The following is a 22229-nucleotide window of genomic DNA, read 5'->3' as shown; positions in this document are numbered from 1 at the left end:
GTTTGCTTCTTTTAAGTATTTTAGCAATTTTTATCTCATAACACATTTTCCAATTTTCAGGCAACAAAATAAATATGTACAAGTAAAAGACTTCAAGTCAATAGTACCTCTAAAACAGATTGCTTGTACCAATAAATAATTTCAATCCAAGCCAATATTTTCTTTGCAATTCTTATACCGCAAATTATCTATGAGTAACTAATTGGGAAAACTGGACTGTGTGAAGTGCGAACAGGCTAATCTAGTACACTCTCTGTCTAAACTGGACTGTCTGTTAGAAGAGACGTCCTTTAAACAAAAAATTCAATAAAAGCAGAAAGTGTGGACTGCACAGGCTAATCTGGGATGACACTTTACGCACATGCATTAAGCCCAGTTTTCCCAGAGTAAGGCTCAACTTGTGCCAGTCTATGGAGGTGTGTCACTTACCCCCTCAGGTACATCAGGCAGGCTGGGAGCTGGGACCTCAGGGAGCTCAGACAGCTGTTTACCCTGCTTGATCTCCTCCATCTGGCCACCATAGTCACGCTGTAACACATCACACTATCACATTTAACACTTTCCCAATTACACTGTAACTCCAATATAATGCGCTCCGTTATAACGCTGAATCCAATATAACGCGGAGGGTGCTTGGAACCCATTTTTTCTCCAACCTTCCATTTGATTTCTGATTCAAATCCGTAATATGCAACTTCATGTATTTTCAGACAATTCAAAGATGGCGGCAATCACATGTTGATTGCTTTATTCAACCGTCCGTTGAACCGATTATAATCGCCTCGAGGTTAAACAACACCGACAGCTAATTGGTGTTAATCTGTTGTGTAATGTCAATAAAGGTGTGAAAAACTCGCGTGTCAGTGTTTATTACATGTATTCCTCATCAGAGCGGTTCAGTGCAATAATTTCCATAAGTTAAGTGCAAGCGGGATAGTTGTACAATTAAAGTAATTCAAAACAATTGAAACATTATTACTTTGATATGGTTGCAGTTTGACTATATTAAATGAGCGGCTGTGAAATATACTGCCTACTGTATAAAACAACTTTTTCTGTCATTTCATTTTCATTCTAGTATTATGTCATTTAATCTTTCAGTTCGTGTATAAAATATTAAATAATGCAGACGATTTATTTACATGCGAACGCAGTGTACCGGTAATTGTTGACAGAGTTTCACTTTCATTTTCGCGCGGTATCAGAAAGTCCCCGGGAAACACGTTTTTTGCATGCGTATGACGCAATAAAAGAATTTTTTGTACATGAGTCGTATTGCATTCAATCTAAATTTAAAGTCGCTCGTCCAATGAAAGCTCTGCCCCATAATGCACTGTACTCTTAACACTTCTGAAAATGGCATATATGCGTACGGTTGTGTTTAAGAATTTCTTAAACATATATCGTCATTAATGTTCAAGATTATTATTTTTTAAGTGATGTTGCAATTTTATTTAATTATCGGATAAATGTGCACATAAGAAAAGCGGTATGTATACTGTTATCGATACGATTTGGTTTATATGCATGTATTTGCGTCAACACAGCATGGCAATATACATGACCTATATTATAGGCTATTCTATACCTGTTTTTTTTATAGCGCCCTGCAGTAAATGAGCTCAAAACCTATAACGCGGATCCGTTATAACGCTGTTTCGCGGCTTGGACCCCATTGACCGCGCTATATTGGAGTTACAGTGTAGTAATTTATTTTGATGCATTTGTAGTACTTTAGAAAGTTTACTTTAACAAATCAATAGGGGTCATCTGCGAGTCATGATCAATCTACCTATCAAGTTTCATGATCCTAGGAATAAGCGTTCTTGAGTTATCATCCGGAAACCATTTTACTATTTCGGGTCATGGTGACCTTGACCTTTGACCTAGTGACCTGAAAATCAATAGGGGTCATCTGCGAGTCATGATCAATGTACATATGAAGTTTCATGATCATAGTCCCAAGCGTTTTTGAGTTATAATCCGGAAACCACCTGGTGGACCGACCGACCAACAGACCGACATATCGACAGACCGACCGACATGTGCAAAGCAATATACCCCCTCTTCTTCAAAGGGGGGCATAATTACAGACCTCTGTTACTAAATTCAAGTTACAAAGGCTTCATTTCCAACCCTTAGTTACTGATGTGCAGCAAACAGCATAAAACCTGAACAGACTGCGAGTTACTCCCAGGCTGTTCTGGTTTTATGCTGGTTGCAAAAGCCATTTTCACTTTGCTTCTTATGGGGGAAAGGGTTAAGAAACATGTACCAAATCAGATGAGAAAATTGCAGATTCTTTCTTTAGCAATGGTCTTATATATGCCTCTTACCCCAAGATAAATGCCCATTCTCATTAAAAATGATGCAATTTTCCCCAAATTTCATGCATACTTTGAAATATTTCTTCCCCTTTTTCAGTATTTGTGGATATTTTTTCCTCAAAATGGAAGGCCAGGCCCTTTCCCCCAAATCAAGAAAAAAAGCCTTCAAATCATTTTTGAAACAATAGCAAACAAGAGATGTGTTTGTCAGAAACATAATTCCCCCTACTGCGCAGCTTTGATTCTATTTTTTTTTTAACTTTGACCTTAAAGAATGACCAGGACCTTTCAGAACTCAAAATGTGAAGCTCCATGAGATACACATGCATGCCAAATATCAAGTTGCTATCTGAAGGGACATAGAAGTTATGAGCATTTTTCGAAACCTAAACGCAAAGTGATGGAAGGACGGACAGTCTGATCACTATATGCCCTCCTTCGGGGGCAAAAAACAAAGTCAACAAATATGAAAAATGCATAATCATATATAATAATAGGCTAAGTATGTGGATTATCATTTAATGCAATGATAAAAAAATTAAAATACCATAGAGATGTTGAAAGCTGTATCACAAAGAAATGCTTAAGATAGAACAGTTTTCTTAATCACCTAGAAACACAATCCTACAAGTTACTGACAGAATACATGCAAATGAAGGCATTACCTGTATCTGTTGAACACTTTCTTTTGCCTTGTTGATGTAAAAAGTCCAAAAGTTCATGCCCTGCTCCAGTAGAGGGGGTACTGTCTTCTGTTCTTCCATATACCTTCCAAAACAAATATGCACTCTCAGAAAACAAGGCTTAATGCATGTGCATAAAGTGTCATCCCAGATTAGCCTACGCAGTCTGCACAGGCTAATCAGGGAATGATCCTTGCTGCTTTATTGGAATTTCTTCCTTCAAAGGAAGTCTCTTCTACATCAAAATCCAGTCTAGGAGGAAAGTGTAATCCTTGATCAGTTCGCACAGGCTAATCAAGGATGACACTTTAACCACATTCATTAAGCCCAGTCAGTTCACACTGGCTAATCAAGGATGACACTTTGACCACATTCATTAAGCCCAGTCAGTTCACACTGGCTAATCAAGGAAGACACTTTAACCACATTCATTAAGCCCAGTAAATTCACACTGGCTAATCAAGGAAGACACTTTAACCACATTCATTTAGCCCAGTCGCACTGGCTAATCAAGGATGACACTTTAACCACATTCATTAAGCCCATTTTACCATGGCTAATCAAGGAAGACACTTTGACCACATTCATTAAGCCCAGTTTTACCAGAGCGTTGCCCATATTGTTTTCTTTTACAGCAAACATATAACACACAATCTATAGAAGGTACAATAGCTAGAAAAAAATTGGCATATAGATCTATTAGGTAAAATTCAGAAAATGAATTCATCTTATTGTAACATTTTAACTATCTGCAGAAATTTTTCCCATATCATTGTAGCAATGTACAACATAGAACAAGTTATAACAAGAGATTTGTTCGTCAGAAACACAATGCCCCCTTTTGCGCCACTTTGAAATTATTGCTTTTTTTTTTTTTACCTTTGACCTTGAAGGATGACTTTGACCTTGAACTTCCACCACTCAAAATGTGCAGCTTCATGACAACGCTGCTTTGAAATTTTATTTTTTGATCTTTGACCTTGAAGGATGACCTTGACCTTGAACTTCCACAACTCAAAATGTGCAGCTGCATGAGAACGCCGCTTTGAATTTTGTTTTGTTTTTTTGTTTTGACCTTTGACCTTGAAGGTTGACCTTGGCCTTGAACTTCTACCACTCAAAATGTGCAGCTTCATGAGATACACATGCATGCCAAATATCAAGTTTCTATCTTCAATAATGCAAAAGTTATGGCCAACATTAAAGTGTTTTTTTTGGACGGACGGACAGAATGACATACACACATACTGATATACTGACGGACAGTTCAACTGCTATAAGCCACCCTACCGGGGGCATAAAAACTGACTTTAACTATTTCAGTGCTGGAACTGAATTTTAAAGGCCTTTGCAAACAGTTTGGATCCAGATGAGACGCCACAGAACGTGGTGTCTCATCAGGATCCAAACTGTTTGCTAATTTGATAATATTCTTTGAAAAAAAATCAAAGAAAATACTTATTTTAGAAATTCAGCAGACGACGCTTTAGCAGACGACAAATTTCCCAGCATGGAAAGGGTTAAGGGCAAAATAACAAGCAATATACATCACTTTTTACAGTATTCAGTTCAAAGTTCTTTCAATTCAAATATTTAAGTCCATTTAATGTATTAAGAAGTAAAAAAAGTCTCTGGTGAAAGTAATTGATAAGTGTATTTGATTTAAAACTTCAGTAAAACAAGCAGTTTTTAACATCTGCAATTTTATTCGCCAGGAACTGCAATGTTTCAGATTTTTTCAACGAAAGATAGCGACAAAAATGAGTGTCAGTGCCAATTTCTACCAACATTTACTTAACTTTAATTAATCCTTTACTATGTTATCCAATTTAAAACTAGAGCTTTGTCACGTCTTCATGACGTATACCCCCACGTGCCGCATTGACACAGACTATTTTGCATGCTGTCTTCACAAAACAAGAGAATCTAATTTATGGCGATTTTTAAGAATTATTATGCCAATATCATTTTTAGCAATTTTGACCTTTGAACTCTTGCATTCTTTCGCATGACACACTGTCCAAGGACTGTGAACAAAATTAATGTACAGAGTCATTTTAAAATCTCACAATGAATGACATAGTTATGGCCCAGACAAGATCATTTATTGCCATTTTTTACCTTTGAACTAACAAGTGTGACCTTGACCCTGGAGATATCGACGTAATTCTTTGGCGCGACACACCGTTCAATGATGGTGAACAAAAGAGCCAAATGACTTTAAAATCTCACAATAAAGGACATAGTTATGGCCTGGACAAGCTCATTTATGGCAAATTTTTACTTTGAACTCAAAGTGTGACCTTGACCTTGAAGATATCAACGTAATTCTTTCGCGCCACACACCATCCTTTGATGGTGAACAAATGTGCCAAATGATTTTAAAATCTCAACATGAACGACATAGTTATGGCCCTGACAAGCTCATTTATGGCCATTTTTTACCTTTGAACTCAAAGTGTGACCTTGACCTTGGAGATATCGACATATTTCTTTCGCGTGACACACTGTCCAATGATGGTGAACATATGTGCCAAATGATTTATAAATCTCACAATGAACGACATAGTTATGGCCCGGACAAGCTCATTTATGGCCATTTTTTACCTTTGAACTCAAAGTGTGACTTTGACATGGAGATATCGACGTAATTCTTTCGCGCGACACCGCCCAATGATGGTGAACAAATGTGCAAAAATGATTTTAAATTCTCACAATGAACAACATACCTGACAAGCTCATTTATGGCCATTTTTGACCTTTGAACTTTAAGTGTGACATTGACCTTGGAGATATATTGACATAATTCTTTTGCGCAACACACCATCCAATGATGGTAAACAAATGTGCCAAATGATTTTAAAATCTTACAATGAATGACATAGTTATGGCCCGGACAAGCTCATTTATGATCGTTGAACTAAAAGTGTGACCTTGACCTTGGAGATATCGACGTAATTCTTTCGCACAACACACCGTCCAATGATGATGAACAAATTTGCCAAATGATTTTAAAACCTCACAATAAATGACAAAGTTATGGCCCGGACAAGCATTTGACCTTTGAACTCCAAGTGTGACCTTGACCTTTGAGATATTGACGTACTTTTTTCACATGACACGCTGTCTCATGATGGTGAACAAATGTACCAAGTCATTTTAAAATCTAAAGATAAACGACATAGTTATGGTCCGTACAAACTTTCAGTTTCAAACACACTAAGTGACCCCTTGACCTAGTTTTTGACCTAGCATGACCCATATTCAAACTTGACTTAGACATCATCTAGATACAACTTCTGACCAAGTTTGGTGAAGATCAGACCAACAGACCGACAAAGTGACTCCGATATAGCGGCCATAACCAATGGTAATGGGGATATAATAAAGTCTATATGTTCAAAACTGGTTTCATTCAAGCATGACAATAACAAGAACATCAAAAAGAATTTTAAAATAAAATAAACAAGAGATGTGTTTGTCAGAAACACAATGCCCCCTATTGCGCCGCTTTGAATCCATAAATTTGACCTTTGACCTTGAAGGATGACCTTGACCGTTTCACCACTTAAAACGTGCATCTTCATGAGATACACATGCATGCAAAATATCAAGTTGCTATCTTCAATATTAAAAAAGTTATGACCAAACTTTAACGAAGGTTAAAGTTTTAGGAAAGAAAAATACAATATTATTTGACCTTTGACCTTGAAGGATGACCTTGATTTTTCACCACTCAAAATGTGCAGCTCCGTGAGATACACATGCATGCCAAATATGAAGTTGCTATCTTCAATATAATAAGTTATCAAACTTTGACCAAGGTTTGGGACACACACAATGAATGAATGACAGACAGACAAGCCAAAAACAATATACCCCCGATCTTTCGATCCGGGGGCATAAAAAATACACATAATTTCCAATTCATAACTAATTCAAAGAAGGATGCATTGAAACTTACTTCTGTTTAAACATAGCCATTCTCTGTACATTGAGTGTTGCCTGCTCAATGGCGCGGTCCAGGACTCCCTGCCTGTCCTTGCGTCTGATTGTGAGGATCTCTATCTCAGCAGCCCGGGCCCTCTCCTGCTGGCTCTCATAGTTCTGCTGGAAATACTCCGACCGCTCCTTGATCTGCTTCATTGTACTGATGTCCTTTTCCCTGTGGAGGAGTTTCAGTATTTGAATATTTAATATGGGCCGTGCTCTGTGAAAAGGGGGTTTAATGTATGTGCAGTAAGTGTCGTCCATGATTAGCCTGTGCAGTGTGCACTAAGCTAATCAAGGTGAACACTTTCCACTTTTATGGTATTTTACATTAAAAGAAAGTCTCCCCTTAGCGAAAATCCAGTTTAGGCAGAAAGGGTGGTCCTGGATTAGCCTGTGTGGACGACTTCATGCAAATTAATTAAACCACCTTTTCACAGAGCGTGGCTCATGTATTTCCAATATTTACACAAAATATTAAATATATAACCTTTGCAGTTTTAGAAAATAACATGTTTAAGGTTTTTTACTGAAAAAGTCTATATAAATCATGTAATCCATGAGGAAAGGTAAGTTTGGGCTCCGGCAGCATAATTTAATGAAACGTAGCAAAGGAAAACTAAACAATGTATCACACCAAATATTGAACCTCTGACCCTTGCAGTTTCAGAGATTTTTTAGGGCAAGTCTATTTAACGTGTAAACGCTAGGGTAGGGCAAATTTCAACCCCAGGTAAATGATTTAAACCAACTTGGTAGCGGACCTATGATACACACCAAATATTAAACCCCTGACCCTTACAGCTCCAGAGATGATTCTTTTAGCAATCATCAAAATCCATAATTCGTTATACACGCCATTGTGTTGCTTTTTTCCAGAATACAACACCTTATTATTATGCAGGCTAAAGGAGCTGTTGTTGACATTACAACTGGTAATACTAATAGTAGATGAGAAGAATTAGGATGTTGCAAAGTTACTTATGATTAAATAATAAGTATGCCTGTCAAGTAAAATATAAATTATTTACTGCTCACTTGGCCCCTGGCAGTCAAACAATCATGGGGGAAGGCCACCATACCAATGGTATATCCTGCATACCAAACTCGGCCTTGCAGTTTCAGACAAGATTTTCCAAGTTCACAATACACACATAAGAACATGGCGCCATCACATTACTTTGGGGGAAGGGGTCCGCAGCCCTTAGGAGGGGGAATTTTTTGTAAATGGGGGAATTTTTATAACAAGAAACAACAACTGTGTTTAACTGTTATAAACATATATTTCTATATATGTGACTGTCTATAGGACAGAAATGTGTACTTTTACTCAATCTATATAGCAGTAATCTTATTTAAAAGTCCACCATTATGTCCTTTTTGTTCCTAAAACAAGCTAGTGCTGTGTCCAGTTGCATGCGAAGTTTGTCTTAAAACTTGTATTCACACTGCAACTCCAATATAGCTCTGTTGAAGGGGTCCAAAGATCGCGACCGTGATATATCTGGCGCGCGATAAAAATTGTCAGGTTATTCATGCAGGTTTTTGTATGCATGAGCATAGTTTGGCAATCTCAAAACACGCTATTTACCTTCCTTATTGAAGTATGTGTTATATCCATGTGTTATTCATTGGTTTACATGTAACACAAAACATTATTCCATTCAAGTATTTTCAAATGCATATAATTAAATTTGTAATCCAAAAACAATTGCCAAGTTTAATTGTTCAAGAAAGCATGCAGAAATTAGACCCCCAAGTACAAAATGACGTCATTTTCCTCACGGAAAGCATGGGCTTTAATAGCAGTGCATCTGGACAAACTGAGGGATCTTTAACTCTAAATTAAAGGTAAGTTGTTTACACTGTATCTTACGTGCAAAGATTGTTGAGATAGGTCAGTATTGACTTGTGACATTTACAGTTATAATTGCATACACCTTCATGTGTGGTGTGTTTCGGCAGTTCAAAGGAAATTCAAGAGAGAATGGTAACACCCTAAATGACCTGTGATGTTTGGCAAGTGGGGTTATTGTTTATCGCAGTACACAGGTGTCAAAGGGATGTACAAACAATCTGGTCAAAACTGGATTATGAATGTCGGATTAAACAGAAAATTTAAGTTGGTGAAAAATAGGGTAAAATACTAGCTTGAAACTGATTTTATCTCAGCAAATTCTCAGATTAAAACATGTTATTTGGGGATTATGCTCATCAGATTTTTGGGAGCCATAGCCAATTCGCGATATATTGGAAAACGCGATATAAAGGACCGTCATATATTGGAGTCAATTTTCAACTATAAAACAGTTAATTTGTTTTAGTTTTTCATTTTCTGAGGAGAAAAAAAATCAGTTTTTGGGGGAAAAATATACTTTTCAGACGGGGGAATGCCGCCGAAATTCGGCTGCAGATTTGATAGATTGAGGGCCCCGGAACAAGAAGTAGCCACCAGGGAGATGGTAATTTTAACCCATGGGACGTGATTTGAACAAAGTTTGTAGGGGACCACCATACGTTTCAAACAAAATAGTAAAGCCCTGATTCTTGCAGTTTTATGAAAGAAGATGTTCACAGTTATTCACCATATACATCTTTATAAATCATATAACCCCTGGGGCAAGGCCAGTTTTTGACCCTTGGGGAATGATTTGATTAAACTTAGTAAAGGACCACCAAACAATGTTACCCCGAAATATTAAAGCTGTGACCCTTGTGGTTTTACAGTACAAGATTTTTGAAGTTAAGATTTTTAAAATCTATTTCAAGCTCTGGTGACAACACAAGCAAAGATTGGGCAGGATTTGAACATTTTTGTGTAAAGTTTCTGTGAAGTTTCATTAAAATCTGCCAAGCTGTTCAGGAGCAGAAGACATTAGAAGAAAAAGTTCACTGTGGCACGCACGCACAGACTGACGGACGACAGACAAAGCAGTATCCTTAAGGCTCACTAAAAGCACTATGTGCACCAGGGAGCTAAAAAGTTTTTTAAAAAGAGCACCGCATAACGGGTGCCACGCTCGGCTGCGAAAGCCTGTCAGATTTATTTTTTTTAGATGTCAGTGACCTTGACCTTTGACCCAAATGGGTGTGGCGTGTAGAACTCATCACGGTGCATCTACATATGAAGTTTCAAAAAAGTTGTAAGTGGAAGCACTGTGATGTTACAGGCAAAGTTAAAGTTTTATATTAGAGGTCACAGTGACCTTGACCTTTGACCTAGTGACCCAAAATTAGATGTGGCGTGTAGAACTCATCAAGGTGCATGTACATATGAAGTTTCAAAGTTGTAGGTGGAAGCACTATGATGTAAGAGGCAAAGTTAAAGTATTATATTAGAGGTCACAGTGACCTTGACCTTTGACCTAGTGACCCAAAAATGGGTGTGGCATGTAGAACTCATCAAGGTGCATGTACATATGAAGTTTAAAAGTTGTAGGTGGAAGCACTTTGATTTTAGAGCCAATGTAAAGGTTTTAGCATGGCGCCGCCGGTCGGCTGACGGCGGACGACGAGCAGGCAATGACAATACCTCCGGTTTTCTCCGAAAACAGCCGAGCTAAAAATCAATTACCTTTGATCTTTTGCTAACATATCAATGTTTTTCACTCTAATCTCTTGTGTGGCCATTTTTTCACGAAGTCTGAAAATAATTAAATGGTTCATTACAAAGAATGAAAATCTGATAATAACTATGAAAATCTGATTATAGGTTATTTTAAAACAACAATCACAGCTTGGAATCAATTGCATATGCACTATTTCCGTAGCATTTATGATAAAACATATGAGTTGTGCTCTAGGAAAACGGGGTTTAATATTCCTGTGTGAACAGGCTAATCAGGAACAATACTTTCCACCAGAACTGAATTGACATTCTGCTTCATTTAAAATCATTTACAGTAATATAAGTAGTCAATTGGAGATTTTAGAAGCCAATTTGTGATTTGTGTAGATTACTATAGATTTTAGCAGATATTGGCTACAGGTATAACAAACATAAATTTAACTTTTTAAATTAATGGTCCTTCACATTAAACTGTGCAAAATCACATACCTGAATGCCTATTTACAATCCCATAATAACAAGTGCACCAGATAACGGGTGCAAACGCTCGGCTGCGAAAGCTTTTCATTTTTTTTTTCTTAGAGGTCACGGTGACCTTGATTTTTGACCTAGTGACCCAAAATTGGAGTTGGCGTGTAGAACTCATCAAGGTGCATGTACATATGAAGTTTCAAAGTTGTAGGTGGAAGCACTTTGATTTTAGAGCGAATGTAAAGGTTTATGTTAAAGATTTATATTAGAGGTCACAGTGACCTTGACCTTTGACCTAGTGACCAAAAAATGGGTGTGGCGTGTGAAACTCATCAAGGTGCATCAACATATGAAGTTTCAAAGATGTAGGTGGAAGCACTTTGATTTTAGAGCCTATGTTAAAGTTTTATATAAGAGGTCTCAGTGACCTTGACCTTTGACCTAGTGACCCAAAAATGGGTGTGGCGTGTAGAACTCATCAAGGTGCATCTACATATGAAGTTTCAAAGTTGTAGGTGGAAGCACTTTGATTTTAGAGCCAATGTTAAGGTTTTAGCATGATGCCGATGTCGAGCTGGTTATGACAATACCTCGAGTTTTCTCCGAAAACAGCCGAGCTAAAAATAATTATGAGCAGTTGTCTTAGTAAACCGGGCTAAATGCATGTGAATAAAGACCTTTTCCCCCTAAGGTTGATTATCGAAAATATTCCATGAAAGTGTTAAGTGTCGTCCCTGATTAGCCTGTGCAGATGCACAGGCTTATCTGGGACAACACTTGACACAAATGCATTAAGCCCCGTTTTCTCACACAGGGCCTACACAATTCCCACATACTCTGCCTCCTGTTTCTCCCGTCCCTGCAGAGTGTCCTGTGTTTTCTGCAGCTCCTGCCTCAGCGCGGTCTTCTGATGCAGCCAGGAGGTCACCTCCCTCTCATAGTTCGTCTGCTGAGTCTGAATCTGAGACTCTAGATCCTGTAAGCAAAGTGTAATACAAACTAAAGCTTTAGTGTTATACAAACTTCAGCTGAAGTGTTATACAAACTTCAGCTGAAGTGTTATACAAACTTGAGTTTACGGGTAATACAAACTAAAGCTTTAGTGTTATACAAAATGGAACTTTAGTGTAATACAAACTTAAGCTTTAGTGTTATACAAACTAGAGTTTAAGGGTTATACAAACAAGATCTTACGGGTTATACAAACTGGAGATTAAGGGTTATATTAACAAGAGGTTTAAGTGTTATACAATTTTAAACAAGAGCTTATGAGTTATACAAACTAGACACAGAATTGCCCCATTGTTTTGAGCCAAATATTTTTTAGAAGCTGTCAGCATGTGTGCTTTAAAAAGATATGAGAATATACTCTTCACGACGTCTTTTCTCGATGGTACGGGTCGCGTAAGGGAACAAGAGCACAGCATAGCGGGTGGCAACGCTCCACAGTGGGTGCAGTTTTGAATAAATGAAAGCTTGTCATAAAAAAAGGAAGAAAGGTAAGTGGCGAGAATTTTTATATTAGAGGTCACAGTGACCTTGACCTTTGACCTAGTGACCCAAAAATGGGTGTGGTGTGTAGACCTGATCAAGGTGCATCTACGTATGAGTTTCAAAGTTGTAGGTGGAAGCACTTTGATTTTAGAGCCTATGTTTAAGTTTTATATTAGAGGTCATAGTGACCTTGACCTTTGACCTAGTTACCCAAAATTGGGTGTGGCATGTAGAACTCATCAAGGTGCATCTACATATGCAGTTTCAAAGTTGTAGGTGGAAGCACTTTGATTTTAGAGCCTATGTTAAAGTTTTATATTTGAGGTCACAGTGACCTTGACCTTTGACCTAGTGACCCAAAAATGGGTGTGGTGTGTAGAACTCATCAAGGTGCAGCTACATATGAAGTTTCAAAGTTTTAGGCGGAAGCACTTTGATTTTAGAGGGATTGTTAAGGTTTAAGCACAACGCGGACGACGGACGGCAGATGCCGGAGGACGAACTGGCTATGACAATACCTCGGGTTTGCTCCGAAAACAGCCGAGCTAATGACAATACCTCGGGTTTTCTCTAAAAACAGGCGAGCTAATAAAATTATATGGGGCACGCACCCTTTAATGTCCTAGCCCATCCGCATTTAGCAGCCCACATTTTCCACAACTTTGTTCGACAACAGTACATTTTTATATAGACATCGGGCCATACCGGTGTCTATATAAACTGACTATAGTTATTACGGCTGCACTAAGGGTCACAATATACTTAATCAAATGAACACGGTATGGAAGAAAATGGTTCAACTAAAACGACCAAAGCCCGACTGCAATTCATTTTTCTATTTTCATAATTGTTTTCTGTATTATTAATTTTTTATTTCAAATCGTTTTCTGTCAAATAAAAATCGTTAAAACGTTAAAATAACCCTTATCTGTTGCCCTTGCCAAAAACTAATTGACAAATAGTTTTGAAGGAAAATACTATTGTTACTCAAAACTTGTAGTAAAAACTAATGGACATGAAATCTTATCTGTTGCCTGATACAGACTTAAGCTTTAGGGTTATACAAACTAAAGCTTTAGTGTTATACATAATTACAGAGCTTTACCTAACCAGACCAAAGTGTTAACAAGATTTCTTTGAGAAATACAATGCCCCATAGTAAGCCAAATATGAAGTTGCTATGTAGTTTATCAGGGTTGCCACCAACCTGATGAAATAAAATTCCCCGACTTTTCCCTGACCTCGAAGGGGGGCAGGTGGTGGTGGAGGAGGAGGAGGAGGAGAAGTAGTAGTAGTAGTAGTAGTAGTAGTAGTAGTAGTAGTAGTAGTAGTAGTTGTAGTAGTAGTAGTAGTAGTAGTAGTAGTAGAAGTAGTAGTAGTAGTAGTAGTAGTAGTAGTAGTAGTAGTAGTAGTAGTAGTAGTAGTAGTAGTAGTAGAACTAGTAGTAGTAGTAGTAGTAGTTGTAGTAGTAGTAGTAGTAGTAGTAGTAGTAGTAGTAGTAGAAGTAGTAGTAGTAGTAGTAGTAGTAGTAGTAGTAGTAGTAGTAGTAGACTAGTAGTAGTAGTAGTAGTAGTAGTAGTAGTAGTAGTAGTAGTAGTAGTAGTAGTAGTAGTAGTAGTAGTAGTAGTAGTAGTAGTAGTAGCAGTAGCAGTAGCAGCAGCAGTAGCAGCATTACAATACCAATACTTAAGAATGATCAAATGGGAAAAGGTAACCTAGCACTGGCAGTAAATATGGGGCTCATTAAGATTTACAGGTCAGATTTGGAATCTCTGCTGTAAAATGAGATTTTGAATGAATTAAAGGGAGGCAAATCTGTAAAAAAAAGAACATGCATAAACCGTAGTTGTTTCCCTTGTTTGAACCATGCTTAATCCTTATAATGCCTATTTCCAGTAACTGTGACCTTCACCTGTGACCTTGACCTTTGACCTAGTGACCTCAAAATCAATAGGGGTCATCTGCGAGTCATGATCAATGTACCTATAAAGTTTCATGATCCTAGCCCCAAGCGTTCTTGAGTTATCATCCGGAAACCACCTGGTGGACGGACCGACCGACCTACCGACCGACATGAGCAAAGCAATATACCCCCTCTTCTTCGAAGGGGGGCATAAAAATAAAGACTAGAGCAAAAGTGTAATAACGTATACAAACTGGAGCTTTATTTATATAAAAACTTTAGCTTTAGTTTATACAAATTGGAGTGTTCTACAGGCAATATATTTAGTGCTATACAAACTACAACTTTAGCCTTATTCAAACTGAAGATTTAGTGTTAGATGCAGACTTGAGCTTTAGTGGTATACAAACTAAAACTTTAGCCTTATTCAAAGTGAAGATTTAGTGTTAGATGCAGACTTGAGCTTTAGTGTTATACAAACTGGAGTTTTAGACTTATTCAAACTGGATCTTTAGTGTTATGCAGACTAAAGCTTTGGTGTTATACAAACTAGAGTGTTAGACTTATTCAAACTGGATCTTCAGTGTTATGCAGACTAAAGCTTTGGTGTTATACAAACTAGTGTTAGACTTATTCAAACTGGATCTTCAGTGTTATGCAGACTAAAGCTTTAGTGTTATACAAACTAGAGTGTTAGACTTATTCAAACTGGATCTTCAGTGTTATGCAGACTAAAGCTTTGGTGTTATACAAACTAGAGTGTTAGACTTATTCAAACTGGATCTTCAGTGTTATGCAGACTAAAGCTTTGGTGTTATACAAACTAGAGTGTTAGACTTATTCAAACTGGATCTTCAGTGTTATGCAGACTAAAGCTTTGGTGTTATACAAACTAGAGTGTTAGACTTATTCAAACTGGATCTTCAGTATTATGAAGACTAAAGCTTTGGTGTTATACAAACTTGAGTTTTAGACTTATTATAACTGGAGCTTTAGTGTTATGCAGACTAAAGCTTTGGTGTTATACAAACTTGAGTTTTAGACTTATTAAAACTAGAGCTTTAGTGTTATGCAGACTAAAGCTTTAGTGTTATACGAACTTGAGTTTTAGACTTTTTAAAACTGGAGCTTTAGTGTTATGCAGACTAAAGCTTTAGTTTTATACGAAGTTCACTTTCAACTTCAACCAACCAGAAGAAAGGCAAGGCAAAATTTGTTGACAATGCCACAATGCTTTCAGTAGGAAAATTTATCTCTACAAACATGTTAACAACATTTATAGCTCTAACCATTATTTTCGTGTCCTTTGCCCTATTGTCTTCCTGCAGTTTTCTGTGCAATGATTCTATATCCCTGATTCTCGCTAAAGCTTGGTCTCTTTCTTCTTGAAGCTGGAAGTTAAAAATACTGCATTAAAACATCTCTACACTAATAAAACAAATAATTAAACAAATAATAATTATAATCATAATTATAATACTAGGTTAGTTTTTACTTTAACTAAGTGATAGGGCATACATGTAAATAAGTCAAAGTCACAATTTAATAACCCTTTCCCCAATAAGAAGCAAAGTAACAAGAGCTGTCAGAGGACAGCGCGCTCGACTATTCAAGTGCTTGAAAGTATAACGTAAGCCATGATGGGGAAATTGTTCATATTCAATGATTTATTAGACGATCTTTCAAAAATAAAAAAAGGAAAACAAAATATTTATTTATTTTTATTTTTTTTTTGGGGGGGGGGGTAGGGGGGTTGAGAGGGGGGTATAATGTGGGGTGTGGTCATTTATTAGACGATGATTCAAAAATAAAAAAAGGAAAAAATAAAAAATTGGGGGGGGGGTGAGGTTGGGGGGGGGGGGGGCAGGGATTCTGGGTTGGGGCGTGGGGTATTGTTTGGGTGGAATCCATTGTGGTATTCAGGTAAGTGTTGTTTTGTCAAAGTATTAATAAAATCTGATTATAAATAAAGAAGTTATGGCAATTTAAGCAAAATGTTCAAATATCAAAGTATACAAGGGGCCATAATTCTGTCAAAATGCTTGATACAGTTGTCTGCTCTAATTTATAGGTTGGGGGTCATGTTGGTAAACAAGTATGCAAAATATGAAAGCAATATTTCAAGGGACATAGGAAATATTTGGGGTAGTACGCAAACTTTAACATAGATTTATCAATAATATGCATATTCTAAGTATAAAAGGGGCAATAATTATGTCAAAATACTTGATACAGTGGTCTGCTCTTGTTTATAGGTTGGGGTCATGTTGGTAAACAAGAATGCAAAATATAAAAGCAATATGTAAAAGGACATAGGAAATATTTGGGGTAGTACGCAAACTTTAACATAGATTTATCAATAATATGCATATTCTAAGTATAAAAGGGGCAATATTTCTGTCAGAATGCTTGATACAGTTGTCTGCACTTGTTTATAGGTTGAGGTCATGATGGTAAACAAGTATGCAAAATATGAAAGCAATATGTCCAGGGACATTGAAAATATTTGAGGTAGTACGCAAACTTTAACATTTGCAAACGCCAACGAAACGAATACGGGAACGGCAACGCCGGGTTGAGTAGAATAGCTCCACTACATATATTTCATATATAATAGTCGAGCTTAAAATGGCTTTTGCAACCAGCATAAAACCAGAACAGCCTGCAAGTAACTCACAGCCTGTTCAGGTTTTATGCTGTTTGCCACTCATCAGTATCTAAGAGTTGGAAGTGAAGCCTTAAAAACTTGAATATAGTAAGAAAGGTCTTTAATTAAATGTAACTTTCTAAGGGACTAAAAATAAGTCAAAATTAGAGCTGTAACTATTCGGTTCTATGCATCAAAAAACCGGTTCAAAGCTGCCAATTCAATTTCGATACCAATACGGCCAATTTTGATTCGATTCACTGCAATCCCGATTGATCCGCATTTAGAACTTACTTTCCAAATCCGTCGTCTAAACGTTCTTGAAATTTGTAATACGTCTTGTGATTGGTCAATAGCCAATATGGCATCCAATGAATGAATGAATAACATGCTGAGCATTACATCAGCCGGTAAAATGGCTTCTTCAACCAGGCTGAAAGACGCACCGTCAAAATTAAAAAAAAAAGTATGGGAACATTTCGGGTTTTGCGAAGGTTCTAATGCAAAGGCAACTTGCAAATTGTGTTTTGATGACATAAGTTACCCTAATTCTGGAAGCACTAAGAGATCTAGTCAGTTAGTGTTTAGTAACAATGATGTGATTTGTATCACCTACATTTTGATAACAGAAAGTTACTGTTACTAAATTATACCCATGTTTTTACCTCATTTTTTCCTCAATACATATGGTTTCAGTGTTTTCATTAGGAGGCGGCCGACGGCCAATTCGACCGCCTCAAATGTTATTTGGGCCGGCTCAAATTCGGATAAAAAAATAACAAGAGATGTGTTTGTCAGAAACACAATGCCCCCTATTGCGCCGCTTTGAAAAAAAAAATGTTTTGTTTTTTACCTTGAAGGATGACCTTCACTTTGAACTTCCACCACTCAAAATGTGCAGCTTCATGAGAACGCCGCTTTGGAAAAAAATTATGTGTTTTTCACCTTTGACCTTGAAGGATGACCTTGAACTTCCACCACTCAAAATGTGCAGCTTCATGTGAACGCCGCTTTGACAATATTTTTTTTGACCTTTGACCTTAAAGGATGACCTTGACCTTGAACTTCCACCACTCAAAATGTGCAGCTTCATGAGATACACATGCATGCCAAATATCAAGTTGCTATCTTCAATATTAAAAAAGTTATGGCCAATTTTAAAGTTTTCGGACGGACAGACGCCATATATTTGACATTTGACCTTGAAGGATGACCTTGACCTTCACCTTTCACCACTCACAATGTGCAGCTCCGTGAGATGCACATGCATGCCAAATATCAAGTTGCTATCTTCAATATTAAAAGTTATGGCCAATGTTAAAGTTTTCGGACGGACAGACTCCATTTATTTGACATTTGACCCTAAAGGATGACCTTGACCTTAACCTTTCACCACTCAAAATGTTCAGCTCCATGAGATACACATGCATGCCGAACATCAAGTTGCTATCTTCAATAGTGAAAAAGTTATGGCCAGCGTTAAAGTTTTTTTCGGACGGACGGACAGACTGACATACACACATACTGACATACTGACTGACGGACAGTTCAACAGCTATATGCCACCCTACCGGGGGCATAATAAAAACAAGAGATGTGTTCGTCAGAAACACAATGCCCATTTGCGCTGCTTTGAAATTATTATTTTTTTGACCTTTGACCTTGAATGATGACCTTGACCTTGAACTTTCACCCCTCAAAATGTGCAGCTTCATGAGAACGCCACTTTGAATTTTTTAATTTTTTTACCTTTGACCTTGAAGGATGACCTTGAACTTGAAGGATGACCTTGACCTTGACGGATGACCTTGACCTTCCACCACTCTAAATGCGCAGCTTCATGAGAACCCCGCTTTGAATTATTTTTTTTGACGTTTGACCTTGAAGGATGACCTTGACCTTGAAGGATGACTTTGACCTTGAACTTCCACCACTCAAAATGTGCAGCTACATGAGAACGCCGCTTTGAAATTATTATTTATTTATTTTGACCATTGACCTTGAAGGATGACCTTGACCTCGAACTTCCACCACTCAAAATGTGCAGCTTCATGAGATACACATGCATGCCAAATATCAAGTTGCTATCTTCAATATTGAAAAAGTTATGGCCAAAGTTAAAGTTTTCGGACGGACAGATGCCATATATTTGACCTTGAAGGATGACCTTGACCTTCACCTTTACCACTCAAAATGTTCCGCTTCATGAGATACACATGCATGCCAAATATCAAGTTGTTATCTTCAATAGTGTAAAAGTTATGGACAATGTTAAAGTTTTTTTCGGACGGACGGACAGACTGACATACACACATACTGACATACTGACAGACCGGACAGTTCAACTGCTATATGCCACCCTACCGGGGGCATAAAAATCACCAAATGTTCACGATGATGACGAGATATTTAGTATTCGTTTATAAACAGTCTGAAACGGAAGTAAACGACCGATACCGATATATGTTAACTGCTTTCTCATTAGTCCTTCGATATAATTGTCCAATCGCGAAGCGGGTAACATGAGTGTACGACTTTGATTAAAGGTCACATACTGACAATGTCAACATGTCTAAAAAAAAGAAAAATAAACAAATTTATCTTTTGTGCTTCGAGTAAGAACGATAGTTAGCTGTTGAAGTTATTTTGTTCCAGTTTTGTTAACGTTTATCATTTACTGGCACCTCCGGATGAATGCACTTTCCCTTTTACATTTTGGTTTTATTTTTGACAAATTTCGTTGATGATTGCTTCCGATCATGCAGATGTTTGGTTTCTCCACGGAGTTTTGAACCTCCGAACAGTAAGTGGATATTATTTTTAACCAAATATGTCCAAATTTGTATTGGAAAAAATTGGCGAAAAGAAGCTTCCTCTGCAACATATTTAAATCCTAAGATTGCCTCAGCTGGGGCAACCTATGCATGATTTTTTTTTTAATCTGCATTGCCAAACTGCCAAATTTTTCTTAAAATTGCTATGCTAGGAGAACCTATGCCCAAATTGTATGCATCTTTTCAAGGGGGCCTCTGACAAAATTTTAATATCACCCATGATCTTGCACAGTGTCTTCTATATTTAATGGGCCATTTATACTCTTCTTTAAAAAAAATACAGTTAAAAAGTAAAATTAAATCTCAATTGAGGTTCAAAAGTAAAATTCAATCTGAAAAAACATGCTACATTTCCATATTGATTATTTTACTATTTAAGTCCTGAAGCCAAGCAGCCTATCAAGTCAGAAGTCAAGCTGTGGCTAGACAAAAAAGAGAGGCGGAAGATTCCCCCGAAGCAGCCAAGGGCCTCAGCATCAGCACTAGTTCTTACACTTGTGGATGCTGGGGTCCAAACCGATGTTACTGAGGGGAATGATGAGCTGAGCCTGATTAAGACAGCTGTCGATATAGCCATACAAAAACTTAACCTGGCATCAAAGGAATATGACCCAGAATCAGATAGTGAATCATCGGTTGATTATTTTTATGGCAACTAGATTAGAACCACATCAAACTCTGTTTTATTTTGGAAAATTAATTATTTAAAGTCGAATATTATTGGTGTTACATGTTTTAATGTTTTTTATACATGTACAGGGATCATATTTTTTTCGGTTTTGTCGGTCCTAGACCGATTGGGGTCATGAAAGACCGATTGAAAATCCCAAACAGTCGGTCCGATTCTGTTTGCTATTTAAATTCCCATGTCATGAAATCGATTACACAGTGTACATGCTAACACACCCTAATGACATTCTTATCTCGATTAGGTGTCATAAACCATTCGCTGCAGTCTCTAAACCGGTCAGGACCGGTTTATTGCACGTCAGACCAAGAATCAAAAACTTGTGAACAGCGGATTAAAGACGCATCCGAAAAGACGCGTCTGAATGCACGCGCCGTAACTAAACAAAACATGCCGATTCATTTTCCACCAGCGTAATAATCCGGTAATATAATATGAATGAAAGTCGCGGATCTGATCGACAGAACAGCCGAAAGTTATTTTTATGGGCGGAACTTCAAATAAAATAGTACACAAGAAAAATAATATACATTGAATTAATCTTTAGTAAAACCGTGTTAGAATCGAAATAATTCGTGTACTTTATACTTTGTTGTTGAATAACTCACGACCGGAAAATAAGATGCGTGGTTTCAAATGCTTCGCTCTCGTGATTAAATCCCTACGCATCTAAACTATCGTCCGTGGGTTATTTGACAACAAATTATTTATTAAATATTTGGTTGTTGTTGTCAGTAGCCAACCTACGCACAGACATTTGTTTGGTTCAGTGCATGTTTGTGAGCTATTATCGAGTCGACAACAATTAAAAACATCGGTATAGACTTACACAGATTAATAATATTGACAACGATGAAAAAAGTCTGATAAAACAGCACACGAAACAACAATGAAATACAAAATGATAAAACCAGATGAGAAAACTCGTTCCGTTTTTAAAAAAAATGCCTAAGGGAATTTTACTTGTACATGTATTATACCACCTGCATGAATGGCAAAATCAATGGTATATATTTTAACGTTATTTGTCATGATTTCGGATATACATTTTCGGATACTTTTCCCCATTTATATCCGGACCGATTGATGTTGCGGGAAAATATGATCCCTGTACATGTATATCTGTTTTTATCAAAATCTTGATAATTGCAGAGTTGATGTAAACTGAGGACTTTATTTTGTCTTTACCATTCACATAAATATCCTAAATGAGCAAAAATCATGTTAAATAAATTATGTGCCCAAAATCGCTCAAAAGCCACGATTTGGAACCTTTATTTCAAAAATTTTCTGCTGGGGGAATGTGCCCCCTAGCAACTTGCACCTTCGGTGCTCGTTTGCCTCCTCAAATAACTCAAAAGCCTGCTACAAAAAATTCTAATGATAACGCTGTGGTTTGTTTACTAAACTGTGTGCATTCTGTTAAGAAGTCAATTTGAAGTTGTTTATATACATGTTTTTTTTCTGTTAAACACATGTGTTACATTGTGCATTTTATGTTTATATGTTTTTTTTTAAATAACTCAACAGGAAATTTTGTTAAATAAATGTGTTACTTATTAAACAACGATGCATTTAAAAAAATTAAACTCTTTAAATGTACAACATAATAAGTTAATAGCAA

At 37.1% G+C, this 22229-nt stretch overlaps 1 protein-coding gene across 3 annotated transcripts in view; it reads right to left on the bottom strand.

Annotated features, from left to right (window-relative positions):
* LOC127867806 (uncharacterized) overlaps positions 1–22229 on the bottom strand; it is an 83244-nt gene that overhangs the window by 5968 nt on the left and 55047 nt on the right. For all 3 annotated transcript variants that reach the window (XM_052409264.1, XM_052409266.1, XM_052409265.1), the window contains exons 27-32: positions 15726–15827; positions 11876–12015; positions 10575–10643; positions 6975–7175; positions 2993–3095; positions 430–528 (exon numbers count right to left, since the gene is read on the bottom strand). In XM_052409264.1, the coding sequence (XP_052265224.1) occupies positions 430–528; positions 2993–3095; positions 6975–7175; positions 10575–10643; positions 11876–12015; positions 15726–15827 (714 nt within the window). The remainder of the gene's footprint in view (positions 1–429; positions 529–2992; positions 3096–6974; positions 7176–10574; positions 10644–11875; positions 12016–15725; positions 15828–22229) is intronic.

This window comes from Dreissena polymorpha, chromosome 2 (genome assembly GCF_020536995.1).
Source record: "Dreissena polymorpha isolate Duluth1 chromosome 2, UMN_Dpol_1.0, whole genome shotgun sequence".
NCBI classification, from domain to species: Eukaryota; Metazoa; Mollusca; class Bivalvia; order Myida; family Dreissenidae; genus Dreissena; species Dreissena polymorpha.
The sequence above is the reverse complement of the archived record's forward strand: the minus strand, read 5'-3'. Positions and strand labels throughout refer to the sequence as shown.